This window comes from Osmerus mordax, chromosome 11 (assembly GCF_038355195.1).
Source record: "Osmerus mordax isolate fOsmMor3 chromosome 11, fOsmMor3.pri, whole genome shotgun sequence".
Lineage (NCBI taxonomy): Eukaryota > Metazoa > Chordata > Actinopteri > Osmeriformes > Osmeridae > Osmerus > Osmerus mordax.
In genome coordinates this window covers 5094223-5114502 of record NC_090060.1, presented here as the reverse complement: position 1 = coordinate 5114502, position 20280 = coordinate 5094223, and the positions used below count along the sequence as shown (strand labels likewise).

The 20280-nt window shown below is 48.4% G+C and overlaps 1 protein-coding gene across 1 annotated transcript in view; it reads left to right on the top strand.

Moving 5' to 3' along the window:
- LOC136951961 (calsyntenin-2-like) overlaps window positions 1–18492 on the top strand; it is a 137532-nt gene extending 119040 nt beyond the window's left edge. Inside the window, exons 9-17 of the mRNA XM_067246629.1 lie at window positions 4189–4351; window positions 6636–6802; window positions 9185–9333; window positions 11309–11520; window positions 14527–14697; window positions 15017–15162; window positions 15467–15590; window positions 17003–17187; window positions 17779–18492. Coding sequence (XP_067102730.1) covers window positions 4189–4351; window positions 6636–6802; window positions 9185–9333; window positions 11309–11520; window positions 14527–14697; window positions 15017–15162; window positions 15467–15590; window positions 17003–17187; window positions 17779–17958 — 1497 coding nt within the window. The 3' untranslated portion in view covers window positions 17959–18492. The remainder of the gene's footprint in view (window positions 1–4188; window positions 4352–6635; window positions 6803–9184; window positions 9334–11308; window positions 11521–14526; window positions 14698–15016; window positions 15163–15466; window positions 15591–17002; window positions 17188–17778) is intronic.
- Window positions 18493–20280: the final 1788 nt, after the last annotated feature.

Sequence of the window (20280 nt, the reverse complement as noted above, 5' to 3'; positions counted from 1 at the left end):
TTCTCTGCCTCTCCCCCTTTCTCCTTTTTCTCCCCCTTGCTCTGTCTCTCTCCCTTTCGCTCTCTCTCTCCTCCCCAGTTCTCCATCTCTCTCCCTCTCTTTCCGCCCCTCTCTCTCCCTCTTCTTTCTTTCTCCGAATCCCTTTTCTATTTCCTGCTTTGTATCTTATCTTCTTCCTCGCCTTTTCTCACTTTATCCCTCCACAATCCATTCTTTGTTCTCTCTCTCTCTCTGCCCTATCCTCTGTTTTCGTCTTCTCCTCCTTCTCCAACTGTCATTTCCCCTCTTTCGCTCCATTTCTCTTCATCTTCCCTTTTCACTCTGTTGTCTTCCACCTTTGTCCTTCACAGCATCCTGTCTTCCGAACCCTCCCACACCCTCTTCTGCAATCTCCATAAAATTCTCTCAGTTCGTCGGTCTTTGAAAGTGAGTGGGGGGACAAGGCTTGCGTTGCGAGCCTGTCCCTTTAAGACTTTTTAACTCCAAAGCACTTTCTGCTGCAACTCAGCTACTAATAGAGAAGAAGAAAGGGAGGCGTAAAGGGGTGAGGAGACGGCGGAGAGAGTGAGAGAGAGATAGAGAGAGAGAGAGAGAGAGAGAGACAGAGAGAGAGAGAGAGAGAGAGAGAGAGAGAGAGAGAGAGAGAGAGAGAGAGAGAGAGAGAGAGAGAGAGAGAGAGAGAGCAGAGAGAGTGAGCAGAGAGAGAGAGCGCTATCAGAGAGAGAGAGACAGAGAGAGAGAGGGCGAAGGAGAGGCAGAGTGTGATTTTGTTTTCCTCCACAGCCTGGCGTGCCCAGGAGATGATGAGGTGTCTTTGATGTGTGATGTCTCTGCTCTCTCTCTCTCTCTCTCTCCCTCTCTGTCTTCTCTTTCTGTCACCCTTCCACTTTCTCTATATCTCTCCGACCCCCCCCCCCCCCTCCCTGTCTATTCTCCACAGCCTTATTGTCCAACAGGCTACTGTCAATGGTTGTTTTCTCTCCCCCCCCCCCCCTCCTTTTTCCATATCGGTCTCTCTGGTCCTGCTGCACCACGCTCTCCTCCTTGTTTGTGGGTTTATTTATTTATTTCCTTCTGTCTTTCAATTTGCATGTGGGGGAGAGAGACATGGGGAGACCTGGGAATTGGAGGCTCGCTTTCCTTTCATGAGAGCTGGAGCAACTCACTTCCATGTAAACTTTTGTTTTGCGCTAAAGTTGAACTTTTCTCATTTTGATGTCTGTTTGTGTGTGTGTGGGTGTTTGCAGCTTGAAACACACACATCAAACCCCACCCCCCCACTCCCATGCCCTGTGGCACATCTGTGTAGAGAGCAGTACAGTAACAGACAGCTTCCTCTTCTGATATTTTCGGCCCACAGGCAAGTAGCATGGCTTCGATTCTATCTCTTGCACCCCCGGGAGAGCACTTCTGTACCACACACACACACATCACCACCACACACACACACACACTGTACAGACTAAACACACTATATCTCCATCCAGCTGGTTACCCACCAGGCATAGCAGTGCACCTGTTCTCCTCTAATTGTTTTTGATGAGTTTCACTTCAATCCTGACATCTTGATCTGCTTGAGATACTTTAACGAACACTTTCTTAATTTGCTTTCGACTTGCTTAATTTGAGGTTAGATTTCATTTGGTATCAGAAATTGTGTTCATCGTATTCAGCCCTTCTGTTAGGGCTATCTTTGTGTTACAGTTACAGTTGAAACATGCATGGCAACCGTTTAGGTAACCCACTATTTCTGGATGACAAACTTGAAGCTGTGGAGGATGTGAGTGTGAGAAAGAAAAAGAGAGAAAAAAGAAACACTCATGAAAAGAGAGACAGAGGCGACATACAGTCTGAGGGAAAAATCAACTGCTGAAAACATCCTTTATTTATCTCTCTCCCTCTGGGGGTCTGAGCCAGAAGCAGGCAGACCCACTGCTGTCCCACCCCCAGCAGAGTGAGCCTCTGCTGGGCCAGACATGCTGCCGCCTCCCCCTTTGAAGCCTGGAGGAAGTCATCCACCAGTCACTGCTGGTCCCATATGAACAACGCTCTTTGAAATATTGATCCAGGGAAAGAGCCCAACAACAGGGGTGCTGCCAGGCTGTGTTTGAGTGAGTGGATAGACACAATCCTAAGTGCGTGTGTGGGTGGGTGTGTTTGTGTGTGTGTGAGAGAGTGAGTGAGTGTGAGAGTTTGAGTGTGTGGTTGTAGGTACATTCTTGTGCATGTGAGTTCCATCTTCAATGACAGTGTCGAATTCTGTGACTGACAGTGACTGCTACATAATTGCTAACCCTTCGAGTATTTCCGAGTTTCTGACCTAGAAATGAGGAGCAGCCGTATCCTGGCTGTGGACAGCACCAGCGTATCCCATTGATGCCAGGATGTCTCCGCCGAGATGCAGAGATTAGCATTCTGCAAACTGTACTCTTTCTTTAGCAGATGTGCTCTCATTATCAGCTCCCTGGTGTTTAACAATCATTCATTGTAATGCTACTACTAGCTAGCTCACAGCTGCTATGCTAGCGTGTTGCTAACAGGTCCGTCACATCCTCTATAACAAGTGGCCATTGTTTGGTCCTGAAGGCTGTTGCAGTTCACCTCAGGGCAGTTTCCTGTATCTTAGACGAAGTCTAACCTCATTTGCCCTTGCCAACTAGATGATCCTCATCCCATGTCATTGTAGGACAGTATCGCCTAAGACTGCTGCTAGTTATATTGATAAACCATGTTCCTGGCTCCAGGTCATCTCAGGATACTGCTGCTGAAGAATGGCAGGGTTTGGAGATGTGCAGCTAGTGATGGATGCCCACGCGCTCACCACCCCCGGCGCGCACAGGTTGCCCCGGGTTACCTGAGATAGGACATCAATGAGCCAGGCGGTGGCAGCATGAGACAAGAGATTCATCAGAGCTGAACTTAAGAGGAGGGGGGGGGGGGAGGGGGGGGGACTAGCCTTGGGGAGAGAGATGACTGCATGGGACTGTCAGATCTACTGTGGATACATGATGAGGGAAAAGAGATGGGAGAGGAGGGAGGGAGGGAGGGAGGGAGGGAGGGAGGGAGGGAGGGAGGGAGGGAGGGAGGGAGGGAGGGAGGGAGGGAGGGAGGGAGGGAGGGAGGGAGGGAGGGAGGGAGGGAGGGAGGGAGGGAGGGAGGGAGGAGGGAGGGAGGGAGGGAGGGAGGGAGGGATGAAAGGATAAAGAAAGAGAGATGGAGGATATAGAGAGAGAGAGTGAAAGAGTAAGAAAGAAAGTAAGAGAGAAAACAGGTAGAGAATAGAAAGGCCATACATGGGTGGGGAGAGGGAGTTAGGGAGGGGGCCCTACCAAGGGAGTGTTAGCTGGGGGCTTGTGTAACTATGATGCCGTATATGTGAGCTGTCAGTCAACTAGCCCAGTGCTGCAGGGCCCTCCCCCTCCCTGCCATCCAGCCACTGAGAAGTGAGTTGGGAGTAGAGGGCGTGTCAGTCAGGACCTTTTGAAGTCTCCCTGGACCCCAGGGTTGGTGTGGAGAACCTGGCTCCCACTCAGAACCATGTCAGGGGCTGGAGGGTGTCCTGGATTCTGCTCTGACAAACAGACATGGGCTCAATGCAGACACACATGCACAAACACGCACACACACACACATACATACATATACTGCATATATATATATATACAGAAACCTGCAGTTTCATGACCTACTGCAGTAGACAGTAGGTCACGTCTGCAGTGCTTTAGCTTTTTACCAGTGCGAATGTTGACACAGAAAGAGCAGAAGTGTTTGTGTGTGAGAGAGAGAGAGAGAATGCCTGTGTGTGTATGAATTGTTGCTCATGTCCAGAGAGAGGTGACAGCTCCCCCATCTGCTGTCATAGCGGGGGCACCATTAGTGATCCATTTAGCTCTTTTCTGAGCTAGCACCCCCCCCCCCCCCCAGGTGGAACCTTGGCAGGGCGCCTATTAAAGAGCCATTAGCACTCCCTAAATGAGAACCACTGGTAAATACAAAAGAGGGACGAAAAGCACTCTGGTTCTCCATCCATTGTGTTGCTGACATTTCGGTTCTCGAAAGCTTTTTTTTTCTTCTTTATTTTGTGTTCATCGAGTTCTTTCGCATGACGACAATTCAAAGCGTTTCACGTGAACTAATGTCCTGCCTCGTGTCGTCTCTCTCGCTGTCTCTCCGCTCTCCGTCTCTCAGATCTGCGACAAGGAGTGGCACTACTACGTCATCAACGTGGAGTTCCCCCTGGTCACGCTCTACGTGGACGGGGTGACCTACGACCCCTACCTGGTGACTGACGATTGGCCGATCCACCCCTCCCAGATTGACGTGCAGCTCACAGTGGGAGCGTGCTGGCAAGGTGAGGTGGGGGAGAGGGACAGCAAAGAAAGCTCGTATTTCCAAGCGCCTTTTGTGTACTTAAAACACAAGTGTCTTAGCGTGGTGCCGTCAATGGAGGCGAAGCGAAAACGTTTGGCCACAGTCAGTTTGACTTTTGTAAGTGCCTGCCATCTCGAATGCGTCTTTCAAGCACAATGCATCAGGGTTTGAATGATTCAGTACAGCTTGGCCGTCGTCTCCCACGCCTGCAGCCTGGTTTAAGTGAACGAAAAAGCTCGTTATACAGTAGATGTATCTTGCAGGTTGCCCAGCTTAAACTAAAGGGCGAATGTGTGTAATAGTTCATAACTTTGCCGATGTGTTTGAGATACATTGGGGGGCATTGTTACCATGCCACAGGAGGGTCATTTTAACGCCTTTTATCCCACACTGATGACTGGGGTTTTCTTATATTCTTTTCTCCCTCTCTTTTCGCTGAATCACTGATGGAACGCTGGAAGCGCTGAGGAGGATTATAAGGCGCTGAATAGAAAAGGGAGTTCATCGGCTATTACACCTTTTCTAACGGGGAGTAAGCCTCAGTAAAGAGTTGTAGAAGGGCCCCTGATATCTTTACACAAGCTATTAGCCCCCGTCAATTGCCTTTTCAGAAGCTAGGATTTAGCGGTTAGCTCTACGCTATTGATAGGGTAGAATGTTCCAGCAAGATGGGTTTATGGGAAAGTTGCTTCAACTTCTAGAGTCTCAGTCTTCAGAGGCTTTTTTAAGCTTTTTTTTCTTTTGTAGATATCGGGTGGGGGGAAAAAACTTTTCAAAATGATCAGGCTAATTGTCAATGTTCAAAGGTGACATGAAGTGAAGGGTTAGGTATTTTTTCGTGAAACTTGGAATGAGAAGAAAAATCAACATGCAGAAAGGAAAGGAGAGTGTCTAGTCTGCTGGTATTAGAACACTGTTGATGTCCGGCCCTTGTCGGTTAGCCCAGCTTCTTCAACCAAAGCTAGCCCGAGTGTTTTTAAAGACACAGAGAGTATTTTATCCCTTTCTTCTCTAATAACAGGGGCGTTCTCTCTCTCCCTCACCCCCCTTAGAGAATAAGTGCCATCTCCTGAGTTTCCTGGCAGTTTCTCCTGAGTCAGGCTGTATTTAACCTTTCACCCTTATCATGAGTTGCAACTGTGTAAAGAGACTTACTCGAAAAAGGGTACACCCTAGGATGTGAGATGCACACCAAACTCCTCTCTGTTCCTTTCACTCTCCCCACCTCTTTCTTTATCCCGTCCTCACTCTTTCTCGCTCTCTCCCTTGCTCTCTTTCTCTTTATTGCTCTCTGAACTTTCTCGTATCACACAGAGACCCATTCACTAGACTTGTCCATCCCTATCATTTCTCTGCAAGGACAGGCTGAGAAAGGGAAGAGAGAGCTGACTCCATATAAAAGACTTGAACAAAGTGGAGCGATCAGCGATTTTATCAACCGCATTATTCTCGGTTCATAACGTCTGATTAATCTGATCTGTCCGTCTTGTCTGTCTCCGGGCCTCTTAATGGTCTCTCCGGCTCGCCCCTGAATGAATAACATCTGCCAGGCGGTGAGGGTCGATCTCAGCGGCCACTTTTTATAAGGATGAGAAAGAAGGAGGGCCAGGGTAGGCAGAACATTAGTTACACAGATTCAAAAAAATGTGTCTGAGAGGTTAGAAGGGGTTGATTGTGTATTTATGGGAGAGGGAGAGCGAGGAAGACAAAATAAGAGGAAGAGAGAGAAACAGACAAACCAATTACACAAAAATGAAGTGTTTTATTCCAACAATAAGCCTCTTATTAACAACAGACTGTCGGCTTTTGTACAATACCTACCCACCCGCAGTACCTACACATGTACAGGTAGGTATGTGTGAGCTGGTCACAGCTGGTTTACAGCTTCCTGTTTAATATTTATCGTGAAGAGTGTAGACACTTTGCATAAATGAGTCGTACTCTCCTCATCAACAGCAGACAGTAATCAGGCCAGCTTTCTGCCCCAACGATCGGCTAAAGGCTTTCTGATGGCTCAAAGCCAACCAGGCGGCCATTTTGGCTCCGCATGCAGTCCACAAAGCTGGGCCCGATAGATGACTTGGAATTGGAGGGCTGCCTCCGGCCCATCTGGCCAGTGGAGAGGTGGGGGGGGGGTGGGCGTTCAAGTGGTCATGAAATGACAACAGAAGTGCTGATCAAAACACTGCTGGAGCATCGACTGAAAATGTGCTTCCCCAGTGAATGCTTCATGCAAGTGTGTGTGTGGGTGTGTGTGTTTACAGGCGGTGAAGTGACGAAGCCTCGCTTCACCCAGTATTTCAGGGGCAGCCTGTCAGGCCTGACCATCCGTCCAGGGAAGATCGAGAGCCAGAAGGTCATCTCCTGTCTGCAGGCCTGCAAAGAGGGACTCGACATCAACTCACTGGAGAGCCTGGGCAAGGGGATAAAGGTAGAAAACAACACAGAGAGAGAGAGAAGAGAGAGAGAGAGAGAGAGAGAGAGAGAGAGAGAGAGAGAGAGAGAGAGAGAGAGAGAGAGAGAGAGAGAGAGAGAGAGAGAGAGAGAGAGGAGGAGGGTTGGTGAAGGCCCCTAGGCCAGGCCCCACTGCTCCTGTATAATGCAGCTGTCAGATGGGTAACACTCCAGGCATTGTTTCTCTTGCCACCTCAGGTGAATTTATGCAGATACCCCAAGAAGTAGGCGGTGGAAGTTTCTGGGCGTGGCGGCTCCTCCTTAATGGCCTCCTCATCAGTGATGTCTTTCACAACATCATTTATTTCCAAAACCACAATGGGAATAAAGACCTTCAATCTGTCAACAAAGCTTAGCTTTTTATGCCATCTCTGTAAATCACTCTGTAAACCCTGGGGATTCCATTGCTTAAACCTTCAGGTTGTTTTTCACTCAAGAAGTTAAATCACTCATGTCTACTGGAAGCAATTATCTTGGCTTAGCATGATGCTTCTAGATGAAAGAATTCGTAACTAACCAGACCAAAGCTCTGGACGGGTGGCTGATAGGAGACAAGGACTCTCTTGGTGGAATGATGTGTTCTGCAGTGTTGCCGTGCTTAGTGAATACCACTTGGATATTCTAAAGGAGACACTAAAGGCCCCGTCACACCATAACGTTCTGGTCGACGTTCTATGACGTTCGAGGAAACGTTGATAATCGTCCATGGTCGCTGGTATAGCGCTGGTATAGCGCCAGAAGAGCGTTGTGTGGATGCTGGTGACGCTGGTAATCGGCGGCGATCGGCGGAGAACGCTGGTCCAAAAAAAAGGTTTTGAACATGCACAAACGTCCTCATGGCGACCAGCGTTCTTCAAAGTTTCATTTTAAACTCCCTAGAACGCTCGAAAATGAACAATTAGAACGATCAGAGGACTTTGACCAGAACGCTATGGTGTGACAGGGCCTTAACGTTATGGTGTGACAGGGCCTTAAGGCTGTAGGCAACAAGTTAAATGAACAAACATAGGAATTGCTTCCACAGCATGGCTAAATAGGGACTATTTGGCAGAAATGCTGTTTCCTACTTGGTAAGTGAATGCTCATGTTGAAGTCATTATCAGAAAAGCATGTAGGCAAGTTATATCAAAAAATGTATAAACATAAAACAATAATACAATTTTTCTGATGACTAATTAATAACTTAAACATGTTTAGATTTGAAGTGTTACTCAGGTGTTCTTCAGACCCCAGACTACCCGCCACTGTTAAATACTCACAGTTGGTACTATTTGTAGCAATCCAGGGGCGATGGTGGAGCCGATCTCACCAACTTCCAAATTAATTCACGCATCAATTACGTGAACAAGATACCAAATGATTTGAACTTTGCGAGTGTTAGACAGTAGCGTGTTCTACCCACAAAGCGTCACCTGGCCCCCCGGAGTGTTAGACCAGTCCTCTGGTCTGGTCTCTCTCCCCGAGGCCGGGCCTCTCCCCCGGCCTGCCCCGCTCACACACCTCTCTGGACGTCTCCTGCCATGGGCACCGGGCCTCCTGGTGAAGGGGAGCGATAGGATGAGAGAGGAAAAAGAGGAGGAGGGGGTAAAAGTCTACAGGGCTGATCCACTTCATCTTCCTTTTTTCTTGCTTCCTTTCTTTTTTTTGCGTCTTTCGTTTTCTTTTTGGTATCTCTGCTCTCCCCCGAGTCCAAGAAGGAGAGCTTAAGGACGCCATTTAGGATCAGGTGTGAGCTTTGAGAATGCAATCACAGAGAGACGTGCGAGCGAGGAAAGCCAGAGACAGTGGAGGGAGGGATGAAAGGACACAGACACAGGGACAGGATAGCCCCCTGGAGCGAGGGCTCTCTGTTGCAGCCGTATCACCGCTGAAAAGCCGCTCTGGTTGATTCAGTGCTGGTCCAGCGGGACCCGGGACTGCAACTGTCTGAAGAGCCTACTTCTGTAGGCTTATGATCCCCACTATCAAACAGCACAGAGGGCTCCACACACACACACACACACACACTGTACACAGTACTCACAGACAGCATACACTCAGAGGGGAGTAGTACTCACACATAGTCCACATATTGTATCCCGACATGCCCACATACTCACACACACTCCCACACACACTCCCGATTTCAATATGAAACATTGCGTAACCCTCACCCCTCACCTGTTCATCCCTCGCTCAACAAGACAGTCTTAGTCTTCTCCATAATGTTATCTATCTACATGTTGCTGTTATGGCTCACCCTCCTTTCTCTCTACCTCTCTCTCCCTCTCTCTCTCTCTCCCTCTCCCTCTCTCTCTCTCTCTCTCTCTCTCTCTCTCTCTCTCTCTCTCTCTCTCTCTCTCTCTCTCTCCCTCCCCAGTTCCACTTCAACCCTGCCCAGTCTATCCTGGTGATGGAGGGGGAGGACCTGGAGAACATGAATGCAGCGTTGAAGAAGGTCTCCTACATCAACTCCCGCCAGTTCCCAACGCCAGGGATCAGACGCCTTCACATCTCCACGTCTGTCCAGTAAGGCCCTGCTTCTGGCCTGTGGCTCCAGCTGCCTGCTCGCTGTGCTGCTCTGTGTTAGTGTCAGGGGGGGGGGGAGGGGGGGGGGGGTTGTTAGACGCTTTCCTTCTCTGTCCTCTTTAGCCCCTCGTCTCTGTTTCCTCCCCTTCTGCTTTTCTTCTTCCTGTCTTTGGCTTCCCAGTGATGTAACTGTTGTTCAAAACCTTCGGCGCGGTCACATTAAGATCTCTCTCTCTCTCTCTTCAGAGCTCTTGTTCTTTAATCTGCCGTTCTCTGTTTCACATTGCCACCTGGGGCTATTTTTTACATTTTCATGTTATCTATTAATAATTCTGTCTGGGTTTGGCCAGAGGACAGCCAGAGAGGGAGCAGTGCTGGTATAGAATGACACGCTTCCCTTGTGGGCCCTCATGAATATGCATGTGAGCTTTAAATATGGGTAGCCCCCCACAGCGCCGCCCTAAGGGGCCAAGCTCCACCCCCCGGTGGGTTCGGCGGCAGGCCGGGGGCGGGGCCCGCCCAAGGAAGTGGAGCGGATTGGTGTCTGGGGGGAGGACAGGTCCAATGGGCCGCATGCAAATCTATTAGGAATGGACACGTGGCGCCGATTTTCCTTTCACTTGTAAAGTTTTAATTTCTGTTTTTGTGTTTGACCATGTAGGCATCTCACTGAAAGGGTGTGTGTTTTCGTCTCACAGCAACACACACTGATTCACACCTTCTATAAAACAAATGCAAAATAAAGGCACCAACACATATATTAGAAGTCAAGCACTGCCAAGTAAAGATCTCCTACAGCGAGAGGTTGGAAAAAGTCCCCGCAAGTGTCATATCATTGTAAACAAATACATTGAGTTGTTAATTAATTCCTTAAAACACAATTAAATGTTTTTTCCGCTAAACCCTAATAACTGCAATTACTGCCCGCATCAGGCAAAAAGTATCTTGCAGTAATCTATGCTGGGCTCTTGTTCTCCCCTGTCATTTTCTTCTTTAATTAAGTTGGACAGGGACCAAGTCCTCGAGGCAGCCCACGCAAAACTCTCCTCGCCTAGCTGCCTCCGCTTTTCTTTTCTCTCTCCGCCGAAACAATGCGTCGCCACGGCGGGAAAAGACGGCGAGCGGAGCGCCGCTCGAGAGAAAGGCTTGAGATATTACAACACGCTTAGAAACGTGATCTGGTTTTCCTCCGTCAGTGGGAGTGACACTAGATGGGAACTGTTCATATACAGTTTACTAGTTGACTTAAGTTGAAACATGTGCTTGACGCAACAGAGAGAGGCATAATACAAATGCCGCGAGTTGAACAGAGGAATGATGTTTATCGGTTGTATATTTGATGTTTATTACGGCTGGCCCTACACAGGATACATGCGTTCTCTGTGTTCACTCCTACTCTGTTAAACTTGCCGAGCGCGATGAAAAGCTGTCGTGCGCCAATTTTCTATTTTTTTCCCCCTGTCGCTGACAGATGTTAGTCTTCTAAAAGACTTCAGTGAAATGCGAAAACATCCCTCAAGTTTCCAGCTTTAACCGCTCCCTTGTTGACTGTCATTTTCCTCCTCCTCCTCTCTCTCTCTCTCTCTCTCTCTCTCTCTCTCTCTCTCTCTCTCTCTCTCTCCAGCTCCTTTCTCTGTCTCTGCGGCTGTTGTTTACCTATTGATTGATGTCTAATCTGCATTGTTTACGCTGTGTGTGTCAAGTCACTGGCGCGTGTCTATGTCAGATGTCTGCAACACTGTGTTTATGCCGTGAAGGTATTTATTGCTTTCCACAGACTGCCTTCCCTAGTGTGAACAGGTGTAGGTAGGCCCATGTCTCGTTGCCAATAACCATGATGACAGATCCACACAAACACACGTTTGGTTGTTGCCAGTACTGTGAGCACACGCACACACAATCAAACTTAACCCTCCTGCGTATCCTCTGTGTGTGTGTGTGTGTGTGTGTGTGCGCGCGCCCGTCTATCTTCAAGGTGTTTCGGCGAGGACACGTGTATCTCCATCCCGGACATCGATGCCGTGGTCATGGTGATGCAGCCCAGCGAGCCCCGCATCACCATCACCGGGGCGGAGCGCCTCGTCCGGCCCGCCTCCGACCTGAGGGGGCCCGCGGGCCTGCCCCTCTTCCAGGACCTCCACATCAGCAGCACCGTCACCAAGGGAGACGCCTCCGCCCACCACACAGGTGGGGTATCCCCCCCCCCCTCCCCTTTGCTGTTCCTCCATGGTGTAGTAGCCCCTTGTGCAGTATAGAGCAGACTTTCCCAGTCCTGGGCCACAGGACCCACTGCCCTGCATGTTCTAGATGTTTCCCTGCTCCAGCACACCTGATTCTAATGAAGGGGCCGTTATGAAGCTCAGCAGAAGCCTGGCAACGTCCCATTCCTTAGAATCAGGTGAGTTGGAGCAGGGAAACATTCTAGAACATGCAGGACAGTGGGTCCTGAGGACCAGGATAGGAAAGGCTGGGATAGAGGGTGATGAGCGCTGGTAAGGAGTCCTGACTGATGGGAGTTACCTTGCATGCAGGAGAGAAGGTTCTGTTGAACTGACACAGTTTAACATTTCACCTTATATGTGAGAGAACACAGTTGGTCAACACTCAAAGTTCAAGGCTGTGAGTGTTTTACATTGACGAGAGAAGAATAGAGTAGAGTAGTACTTGATGCTCAGGGGGAAATTGCAGATGTTACAGATGTTAACAGGCACAATACAAAATATACAAAATAACAGGACCATCAACATTTTCAAAATGAAATCAAAACTACAATGTATATTACAGCAAATACAAAATGAATCCTTGGCAAGCCTAGTAAGTGCAAAACATGCCCACGGTGTGCAACACAGTGTTTGTAAAGTGTCCCTTAAGTAAGTATGTGCAGCTGTAGTTATACCATAGTTTAATTCATGGAGATTTCTGAGATGATGTTAGAATACAAATGAGGTGTTAAGTTGTTTCGATACTTACTCATTGCAACACCCAGCCACAGTCAAACTCACAGGATAATGTTGTTACCAACAGCCACATGACAGGCAACTTGTCTAACGCCAAGCAAAGTGCAAATAGGTTTTATTGGACCTGGAAATTGAAGCCGAACGTGTCATTCAATACTACCAGATCAAATTGAATAATTGAACACCTTCCTTGGTGATAATCATGTTTTGATAATCACGTTCATTAATTTAACATGCATCTGCACAGCCTACGCTAAGAGCTTCCGGATGTTTCCTGTCCCGAGGACCACTTTTTAAGTGTCCTCGGGAAGACAGCATTGCTGAATCATTTACACACATCCATCTGTTCAGCCTTCCACTTTCCCATCACAAGGGTTAGATCAGAGATCGCTCGCGTGTGTTAGTCAGCGCGCCCGCACGCGAACCAGAGTATGTGTCTATGAAACACCTGCAAGTGTGCCCACCTCTACCCCGACCAATCAAAGACTCAGGCTGAGCCCATCTGGCTGTGGAGGCGTGGTGATGATGGCTCCAGGCAGACAGAGAGGAGAGGCCAGCTCGTGTCCTGGCCTCGGCTCCATCTTCCCGCACGGAGGCTCATCCTGAGGAGGTCTTCTTGCCCGTCACACACACGATCCCGCTGGCCTTCCGCCCGGGCCCCCAGCCGCATATGGAAATGACATTTAAAACCACGCGTGAGTCTTTTACGGAGCGAGACTCGGAAACAAGGCAGAACAACCTCGGCCCCTCGTTCGACGCCCAATTACAGACTGATAAGCAGAACCCGTTTGTTTCCCCTCTCTCTTTTGGTATTCCTCTATTGTCAGGCGTAGGGGGAGAAAGGAGGGAGGGAGGGAGGGAGGGGGGGCAGGCTGCATCACTTTCAGAACTCTGCATCTCTTTCTCTCCCGGTGAAATGGAGACCACAGCTGGAGGGAAGAGATTAGTTTGTGTGTGTGTGTGTCTGTCTGTGTGTGTGTGTACACGGGGGGGGGGGGGGGGGGGGGGGGGAAAGGGTTGTGTGAAAAGACTTGATGAAGTTCCATAATGAGGAGATTTGGGGTCCTCTCAAGGATTAAGGATTCACACCAATCAAACTGGCGCTGGTGCAATATGTTACCATTGCAATCATTAATCACCCGTTCACCCTCTCTCTCCCTCCCTTTGTCTCTCTTCTCATGCTCTCTTTTCAGTCTCTCTCTCTCTCTTCTTACTCTCGTGCCATTCATCTGCTCTCCCAGCACTGCTTCATCCTTCTAGTATGTGTGTCTTCTCTCCTCCTTCCTCTCCTGCCTGCTGTCTTCCTCTGGTTCTCTCGGTGGTCCTCTGCACCACACACTCGTGACTCTCTGACGTCTATTGCTGCACCCTTCCCTGCTTCTCTCCTCCACCAGACCATAACTCTCTTTCTTTGTCTCTACATTCCCCTCCCCTTCCCCCACCCTGGGGAGTTTTAGCCCCAGCTGTGTCGTCTCCCCATCCCGGTCTTGTACTAACAGCAGATCTTCCCAGCCTGCTCCTGGTTGGCCGGGGGGAAAGTCCCGGCTGCCACAGCTTCTCTAACACCCCCCCCCCCTCCTCCTGAATTGGCATAGCAGACGCCGGCCCAGGGGAGAACACAGAGGCTGTGTGGCTGGTGCTGCTTACCTCTCGTTGGGGTGCCACTCTCAGACAAGCTGTCTGGGTGTTGGTTAGTGGCAGATGTGCTGATGAACAGAGTGGAGGGATGGAGGCTGGGCAACAAGCTGTCTGGAGGGATGGAGGCTGGGCAACAAGCTGTCTGGAGGGATGGAGGCTGGGCAACAATCTGTCTGGAGGGATGGAGGCTGGGCAACAAGCTGTCTGGAGGGATGGAGGCTGGGCAACAAGCTGTCTGGAGGGATGGAGGCTGGGCAACAAGCCATCTGGAGGGATGGAGGCTGGGCAACAAGCCGTCTGGAGGGATGGAGGCTGGGCAACAAGCCGTCTGGAGGGATGGAGGCTGGGCAACAAGCCGTCTGGAGGGATGGAGGCTGGGCAACAAGCCGTCTGGAGGGATGGAGGCTGGGCAACAAGCCGTCTGGAGGGATGGAGGCTGGGCAACAAGCCGTCTGGAGGGATGGAGGCTGGGCAACAAGCCGTCTAGAGGGATGGAGGCTGGGCAACAAGCTGTCTGGAGGGATGGAGGCTGGGCAACAAGCTGTCTGGAGGGATGCCGCTTTTGAACCTGTGTGTTTGTGTGTGTGTGTGTGTGTAGCCCACAAGCCAGGGGTCCTGGAGGAGATCATCCATAACCTGGACTACTGTGATGTGCTGGTGCTGGGGGAGGAGCTCCGGGCAGAGCAGGAGAGTCTGCAGCTCCACCGCAGCTCCCTGCTGGGGAAACATCTCGACGCCACCAACTCCTCCTCTGGGATGTCCATCTATGGTAGGTTACCATGGGAACCCAATCCCCAACTCCTCCATTGGCATGTCCATCTATGGTAGGTTACCATGGGAACCCCCCCAACTTCTCTTCTGGGATGTCTATCTATGGTAAGTTACCATAGGAACGACCCCTTCCCAGAACCCCCCTAAACATGTTGTAAGGCTTTTGTGGCCAATAAAACCTTGGTTCTCTATACAACACACTCCTCCACCTACCTGCATGCACAGTCAGTAACCATAGCAATAGATACATTATTTATTGGCATCTTCTTTCACTCTGGTAACCATGGTGATCATCTCCTGCCCTCCCGCCCCTCCAGGTGTGGACTCCATGTCTAATTACGAGCAGGTGATCAGGCAGGTGCGCTACCACAACTGGCGTCCCGCCCAGACCAGCGACCGGAAGTTCCGCCTCACCTGCTCCGAGCTCAACGGCCGCTACACCAGCAACGAGTTCACCCTAGAGGTCAGGAGGTCATCTACACTCTGCTTGTGGAAATCTTTACGTTTTTAAAGACCACAGACTCTCACTTCTCCACGGTCTTTTCCCAGAGAGCATCCAATTAAAACTGCTCATGGTCTTAAATGACTTCTGTTGTGCAGATGTAGTATTTACTGTATGTACAGAACTATGAGACAAGTGTAAAGAAGATTGAAGGTCTAGAAGAGAGATCCAAACAGCAGTACACTGGAATGTTCACACGGTACTTTAACAAGTCTTATTTGGTAGTTCCTGTTAATATATTGGCCTTTTTCCCTGCACCACCCAGGTGAGCATCCTACACAGTTCAGAGGCTGGGGAGCATGTCAATCACATGGTGGCCCCGCCCCAGTATATGCAAGTGGTCCATCATTCGTCCATGGTCCACAATCTTTACCCTTCCCATAACTCAGGTAAGACCATCAGCAGGTTTAGCTTGTTCTCAATCATTCGGGGTGACCAAACAGGCTTTTTGTAACACACTCCTCACTGCCAATAAAATATAACCAGATACCCAGAGAGATCTGCAATCTGAAAACACACGGTTGATTACGTTTGATGTAATCAAATGCGGGGCTTGCACAGTCCACTCATCACTTTCACACGTGGGATTCGAACCGGTGAGCCCTGTTGATGCCAGTGGGCCGGCCTGAGTGATCCATCAGGGTTAAGGAGAGCACTGGGCCTCTAGATCTTGATTGTGCACATCGCATCCCAATTACCCACCCAGCTTAATTATTCATCCTCCTCTAATGGGCGGCTTAGTGTCCTGGAGAGCTTTGCAGACCCTGCTCTTAGACGCTGCAGCAGACGGTGTGTGTGTGTGTGTGTGTGTGTGTGTGTGTCAGAGAGAGAGAGAGAGAGAGAGAGAGAGAGGGGGTGGGGGAGTTCGAGAGGGGGTGAAAGGGAGAGAGACCAGCATCGAAGGAGGCTGGAGAGAGGTACAGAGAGACACTGTGGTGTGGTGGGAGACTAGGGCACAAGCAAGGCTGCATGATATGAGTGAAAGTCTTGTTGATATGGTAAAGCATGTGTGCAGCATGTGTGCAGCATGTGTGCAGCATGCAAGAGAGGGGGGGGGACTGGAGAGAGTGGGCATTCTTAAATGTACTCTTTAGAACCCTTAGTAGTAAAGTCTCTTTTAGACATCAGAAGGCTTGGGTTTGGTCTGAGATTCTTACTCACACACTCACGCACAAAGATGTAGGGAACTGGGATGAATCAATGATCTATTAAAGATTCCTTTGTATCCTCGCGCACACACACACACACACACAAACGTCAATTTCAGAGTCTTGGTGAGATTTTAGATCAAGGGGAGAGCTCTCTCTCTGTGTGTGTGTGTGTGTGTGTGTGTGTGTGTTCACTATCAAGGGTATGTTTATATTGAACAGACAGTGATTTATAAGAGTAGTCTTGCACAGAATTTCAGTAATCGCATGCATAAATGAGACGACTACATGTTAATGTTCAGAGGTTTGTCTATGCTTGTGCTTTTTACAATATACTTAACAAAGCTACTGGCAGTGGCAGTTTTAAGCTAACACTTTTCACTAAAGATGTTATGTTATGTCATGACATGTCATATAGTAGGTAACATTTATTCAGTCCCTCTGCTTCCCATATAGACATATAAACACCAAACAGTAATTTACTTAAGAAGGCAAAACAAGCCACATTCACTAACCAGAACCTGAACACTTTGTTGATAGTTAATTAACAACCAGAGAACATGTACATGTGCCCATGGCAGAAGTATAATTATGTGTGATAAACTTAAACATTCATGTCATACGTGCAACTCCCTGTTCTCTCCCTCTCTCAGGTGTTCCCAGCGCAGCGACCGTGGTGATAGTGATGTGTATCGCTGCTCTGGTGGTGGTGGTGGTGCTGGGCATCTACCGCATCCACCTGACACACCAGCAGGACATGAAGGCCTCCAGCAAGGCCCAGGGGGGCGGCCTGGACTGGGACGAGGCTGCCCTCACCATCACTGTCAACCCTATGGAGGTGAGGACGGGGGGCGGGAGAGACGAGAGATCCCACAGGGAAATTCAAATGTAGGGGGAGAGACGGGGAGTGATGGGGGTGAGAAAAATAGCTGAGAAAAATGGAAAAATAGAGATCCAATAGACAGGGTTGAGAGATGATCGAGGTAGTGCGAGTATGGAGGGCGAGGAGAGAGGACCTGAGGAAGTACAGGAAGAAGCAGCGAGTGGAAATAACAAGTTTGAAAATAGAAAATGTAGCTGGGGGGGGGGGGGAGGAGAGGGCAGGGAGAGAGAGAGAACAAATGCATGAGCAATAAGGAAAGGTGAAGGAGGAGGACGGAGGGAGCGAGGGAGAGAGGGGGGAGGGGGAGCGAGGGAGGGAGGGGAATTGAGGTACATTGAGGATTGTGAGAAAGTCAGAGAAAGACAAGCAGAAGCAAAGAGACTCGTTTTGGGGAAGAGAAGGAGGGATGAAGAGCTTCCAGTAAAAAGGGAACAGTAACAAGGGAATAGGAAGCAGGAGAGGAATCCTCATTCAGGATGCCAGCACTGTGGTCAGCTATCAGTAGTCTGAGGGTCATCTCTCTGCTCTCTGCCACAGACCTTTGAGGAGCCCCAAGTTGCAGAGGAGGAGGTTAGCGAGGAGGAGGAGGAAGACGAGGAAGAGGAGGAGGAAGAGGACGACATCACCAGCGCCGAGTCGGATGACAGCGAAGAGGAGGATGTCAGAGTTCCCAGGGTGCAACAGGGAAACAAAAGGGTCCAGCCTGACTGGGAGAAATCTACATAAACCTATTAAATATATAAATATATATACACACATACAAATACAGTCAAGCACACACTTACATCTACATACTCAACCCTCAATTCAATACAATAGGCTGTAGAAGACTTAATTGTGGCTTTAAAGATGGGGTGATATCTCCCCCTACTGGTGAGAAACTGAAACCTATATAAAATATTGAATTTGCAGTTCCCAAATACACACAGGTGCACGTACACACACACATACACACACACACACTTGTCCAGACTCCAGCCTGTGCTTCATTTGAAGGACTTGGTACCTTTATTTCAAATGTACTTTATTGCGAAATACAATACTCAGAAATACTATCCATAATACTACCCAAATATCTTGAGTACTCAAGATACTGTCAATAAGGCTCTCTGCCAGTTACTCAGACCCATCACAATGGCTTACCTATCCGTGACAGCTAACCTGTCCTTTTATACTGAGACTGTGAGGAAAAGATACTATTACATGTGAAAATGTACTGCTGAAATGTTGTCAAACATGTATTCTTCGCCTACGTCTTCAGGGTACAAACATCTCCTCAGAATTGTTTGTTCTGTGGTCCTTTTACTCTTGGTTTCTCCCCAGTTGATTATGCTAATGTAAGTTGAGATTTAGGGAGCTTCTATTGTGTCTATACCATACATTGTGTCCGATGTATCAGATGGCATGGAAATTGAAAATGGTCTTTACTGAAGAAGAAAAAAAAAATTCAGATTGATTTGCAGTATTTTAATACCTGAAAATATTTTTGGTTCATTGCAATGGAATATATATTTTATTTTATCACTGCTAATTTCAAGCCTGGATGTGGCAGTCCAGGTCTGAAAGTGAATAAATATATAGTGTAATTAAAAGGCACTATGAATAGTGAAGCATTTTATTGTGATCGATTGGACTTGCTACTGCAAAATATTGTTCTTACCCAGTGGAGGTGGATAACTTTTTTTGGTTCTGTTTTTTGGACACAATGATCGAGGAGAATCCTTGTACATTTTTCTACGCTCCTCGTTGTAAATAGTGGCTAGAGTAGGTGACCCCCGCCCTAAACCTGGCAAGCCCTGACCACCTCCATCTGTATGTATGCACAATGAAGCCCCGCCCCCCATCTGTATGTACAAACACTCACCAATCCCTGCCCCTACTATTCTGTACATATTCACCAAAATCCCACCCCCTTCTAGATTTCGATGTCTTAATCATTCCAAATTGCTTCAATTTGGGTGGGGTTTTTTCTCCAGAAACGGAACAAACTTTTACCAGAAATTTTGATTTGAAGTAAAAAAATTATCCCATTTATCTAGAAAAATGATCATGGAAAGATTCAGTTCACTTGTAGTGAATTCCACGACTTTCACTGTCTCGTTTCTAAACTTTGTGGGCATTTTACTGTGTCTTTCTCTAGTCTGAGTCAATAACCATAGTTCTCCATACTACATCCAATAGAACTTAACGGTCCTGCCTTGAGGGGAGAAGGTCTGAGACAGGCCTCTGGGGGGTTCTGTTCCTGAGCAGAATCCCTCATCTGACACGGCAGGGTGGTGCTGTGTAGAGAAGCACAAGCTTCCAACTATCTAATCAAGCGAGGCCCCAGTATCTGGTGTCTATGTCATCTGTGAGGCACTAATGACATTTACACAATAATCTACACACTTAATCTTTCTCCGTCCCCTGAATTTATGATCCCCTGTTCTCTTACTCCTCCCTTCTACAGTGCAAGCAGAGCAACCCCTCTGCTCTCTCTTTAAGACTAGTACCTTGTGTATAGATACATGTTCATGTAAAGTTCTCTAATGTTGTTTAGGGTCCCCCTCATCCCCTGTGGCACCTGTTCTTGTGACGTCACCGCCCCGCCCCCTTTATTCCTCAGTGGACTTGCATCAACCCCCTTTCCTAATGTTCTCCCAATGTTTGGTTTAGAAAAGGAGAATGGTGGAAAATACACTTTATGAACCTTGTAAAATGTGTCAAACCTATTTTTGTTTTTTTCCTCAACTTTTTTTTTTCCTTTGGTCTGGTTTTCCTAGTTTCCTTGGGATGGTCACTACAGCACTTTCTGTAAATTGACCAATAAAGACTTGTTTTAGAATTGAGCTGTGAGTTTCATTAATTTGTGTGTGATTAGCCTATGTGTTTGTTAACAGGACAAATATGGCTCCTATTTGTCAAAATACAGACTTTTAGTGTGTGTAACAAGTGTTTCACTTTAACAATGCTACTAGAAGTAATTATAGAATGAATGGGACACTTGATCAGAAGAATAAGGTCTTTGGAAAGATAGTAACTGTTCGCACAATAGAAGGAAACACACTG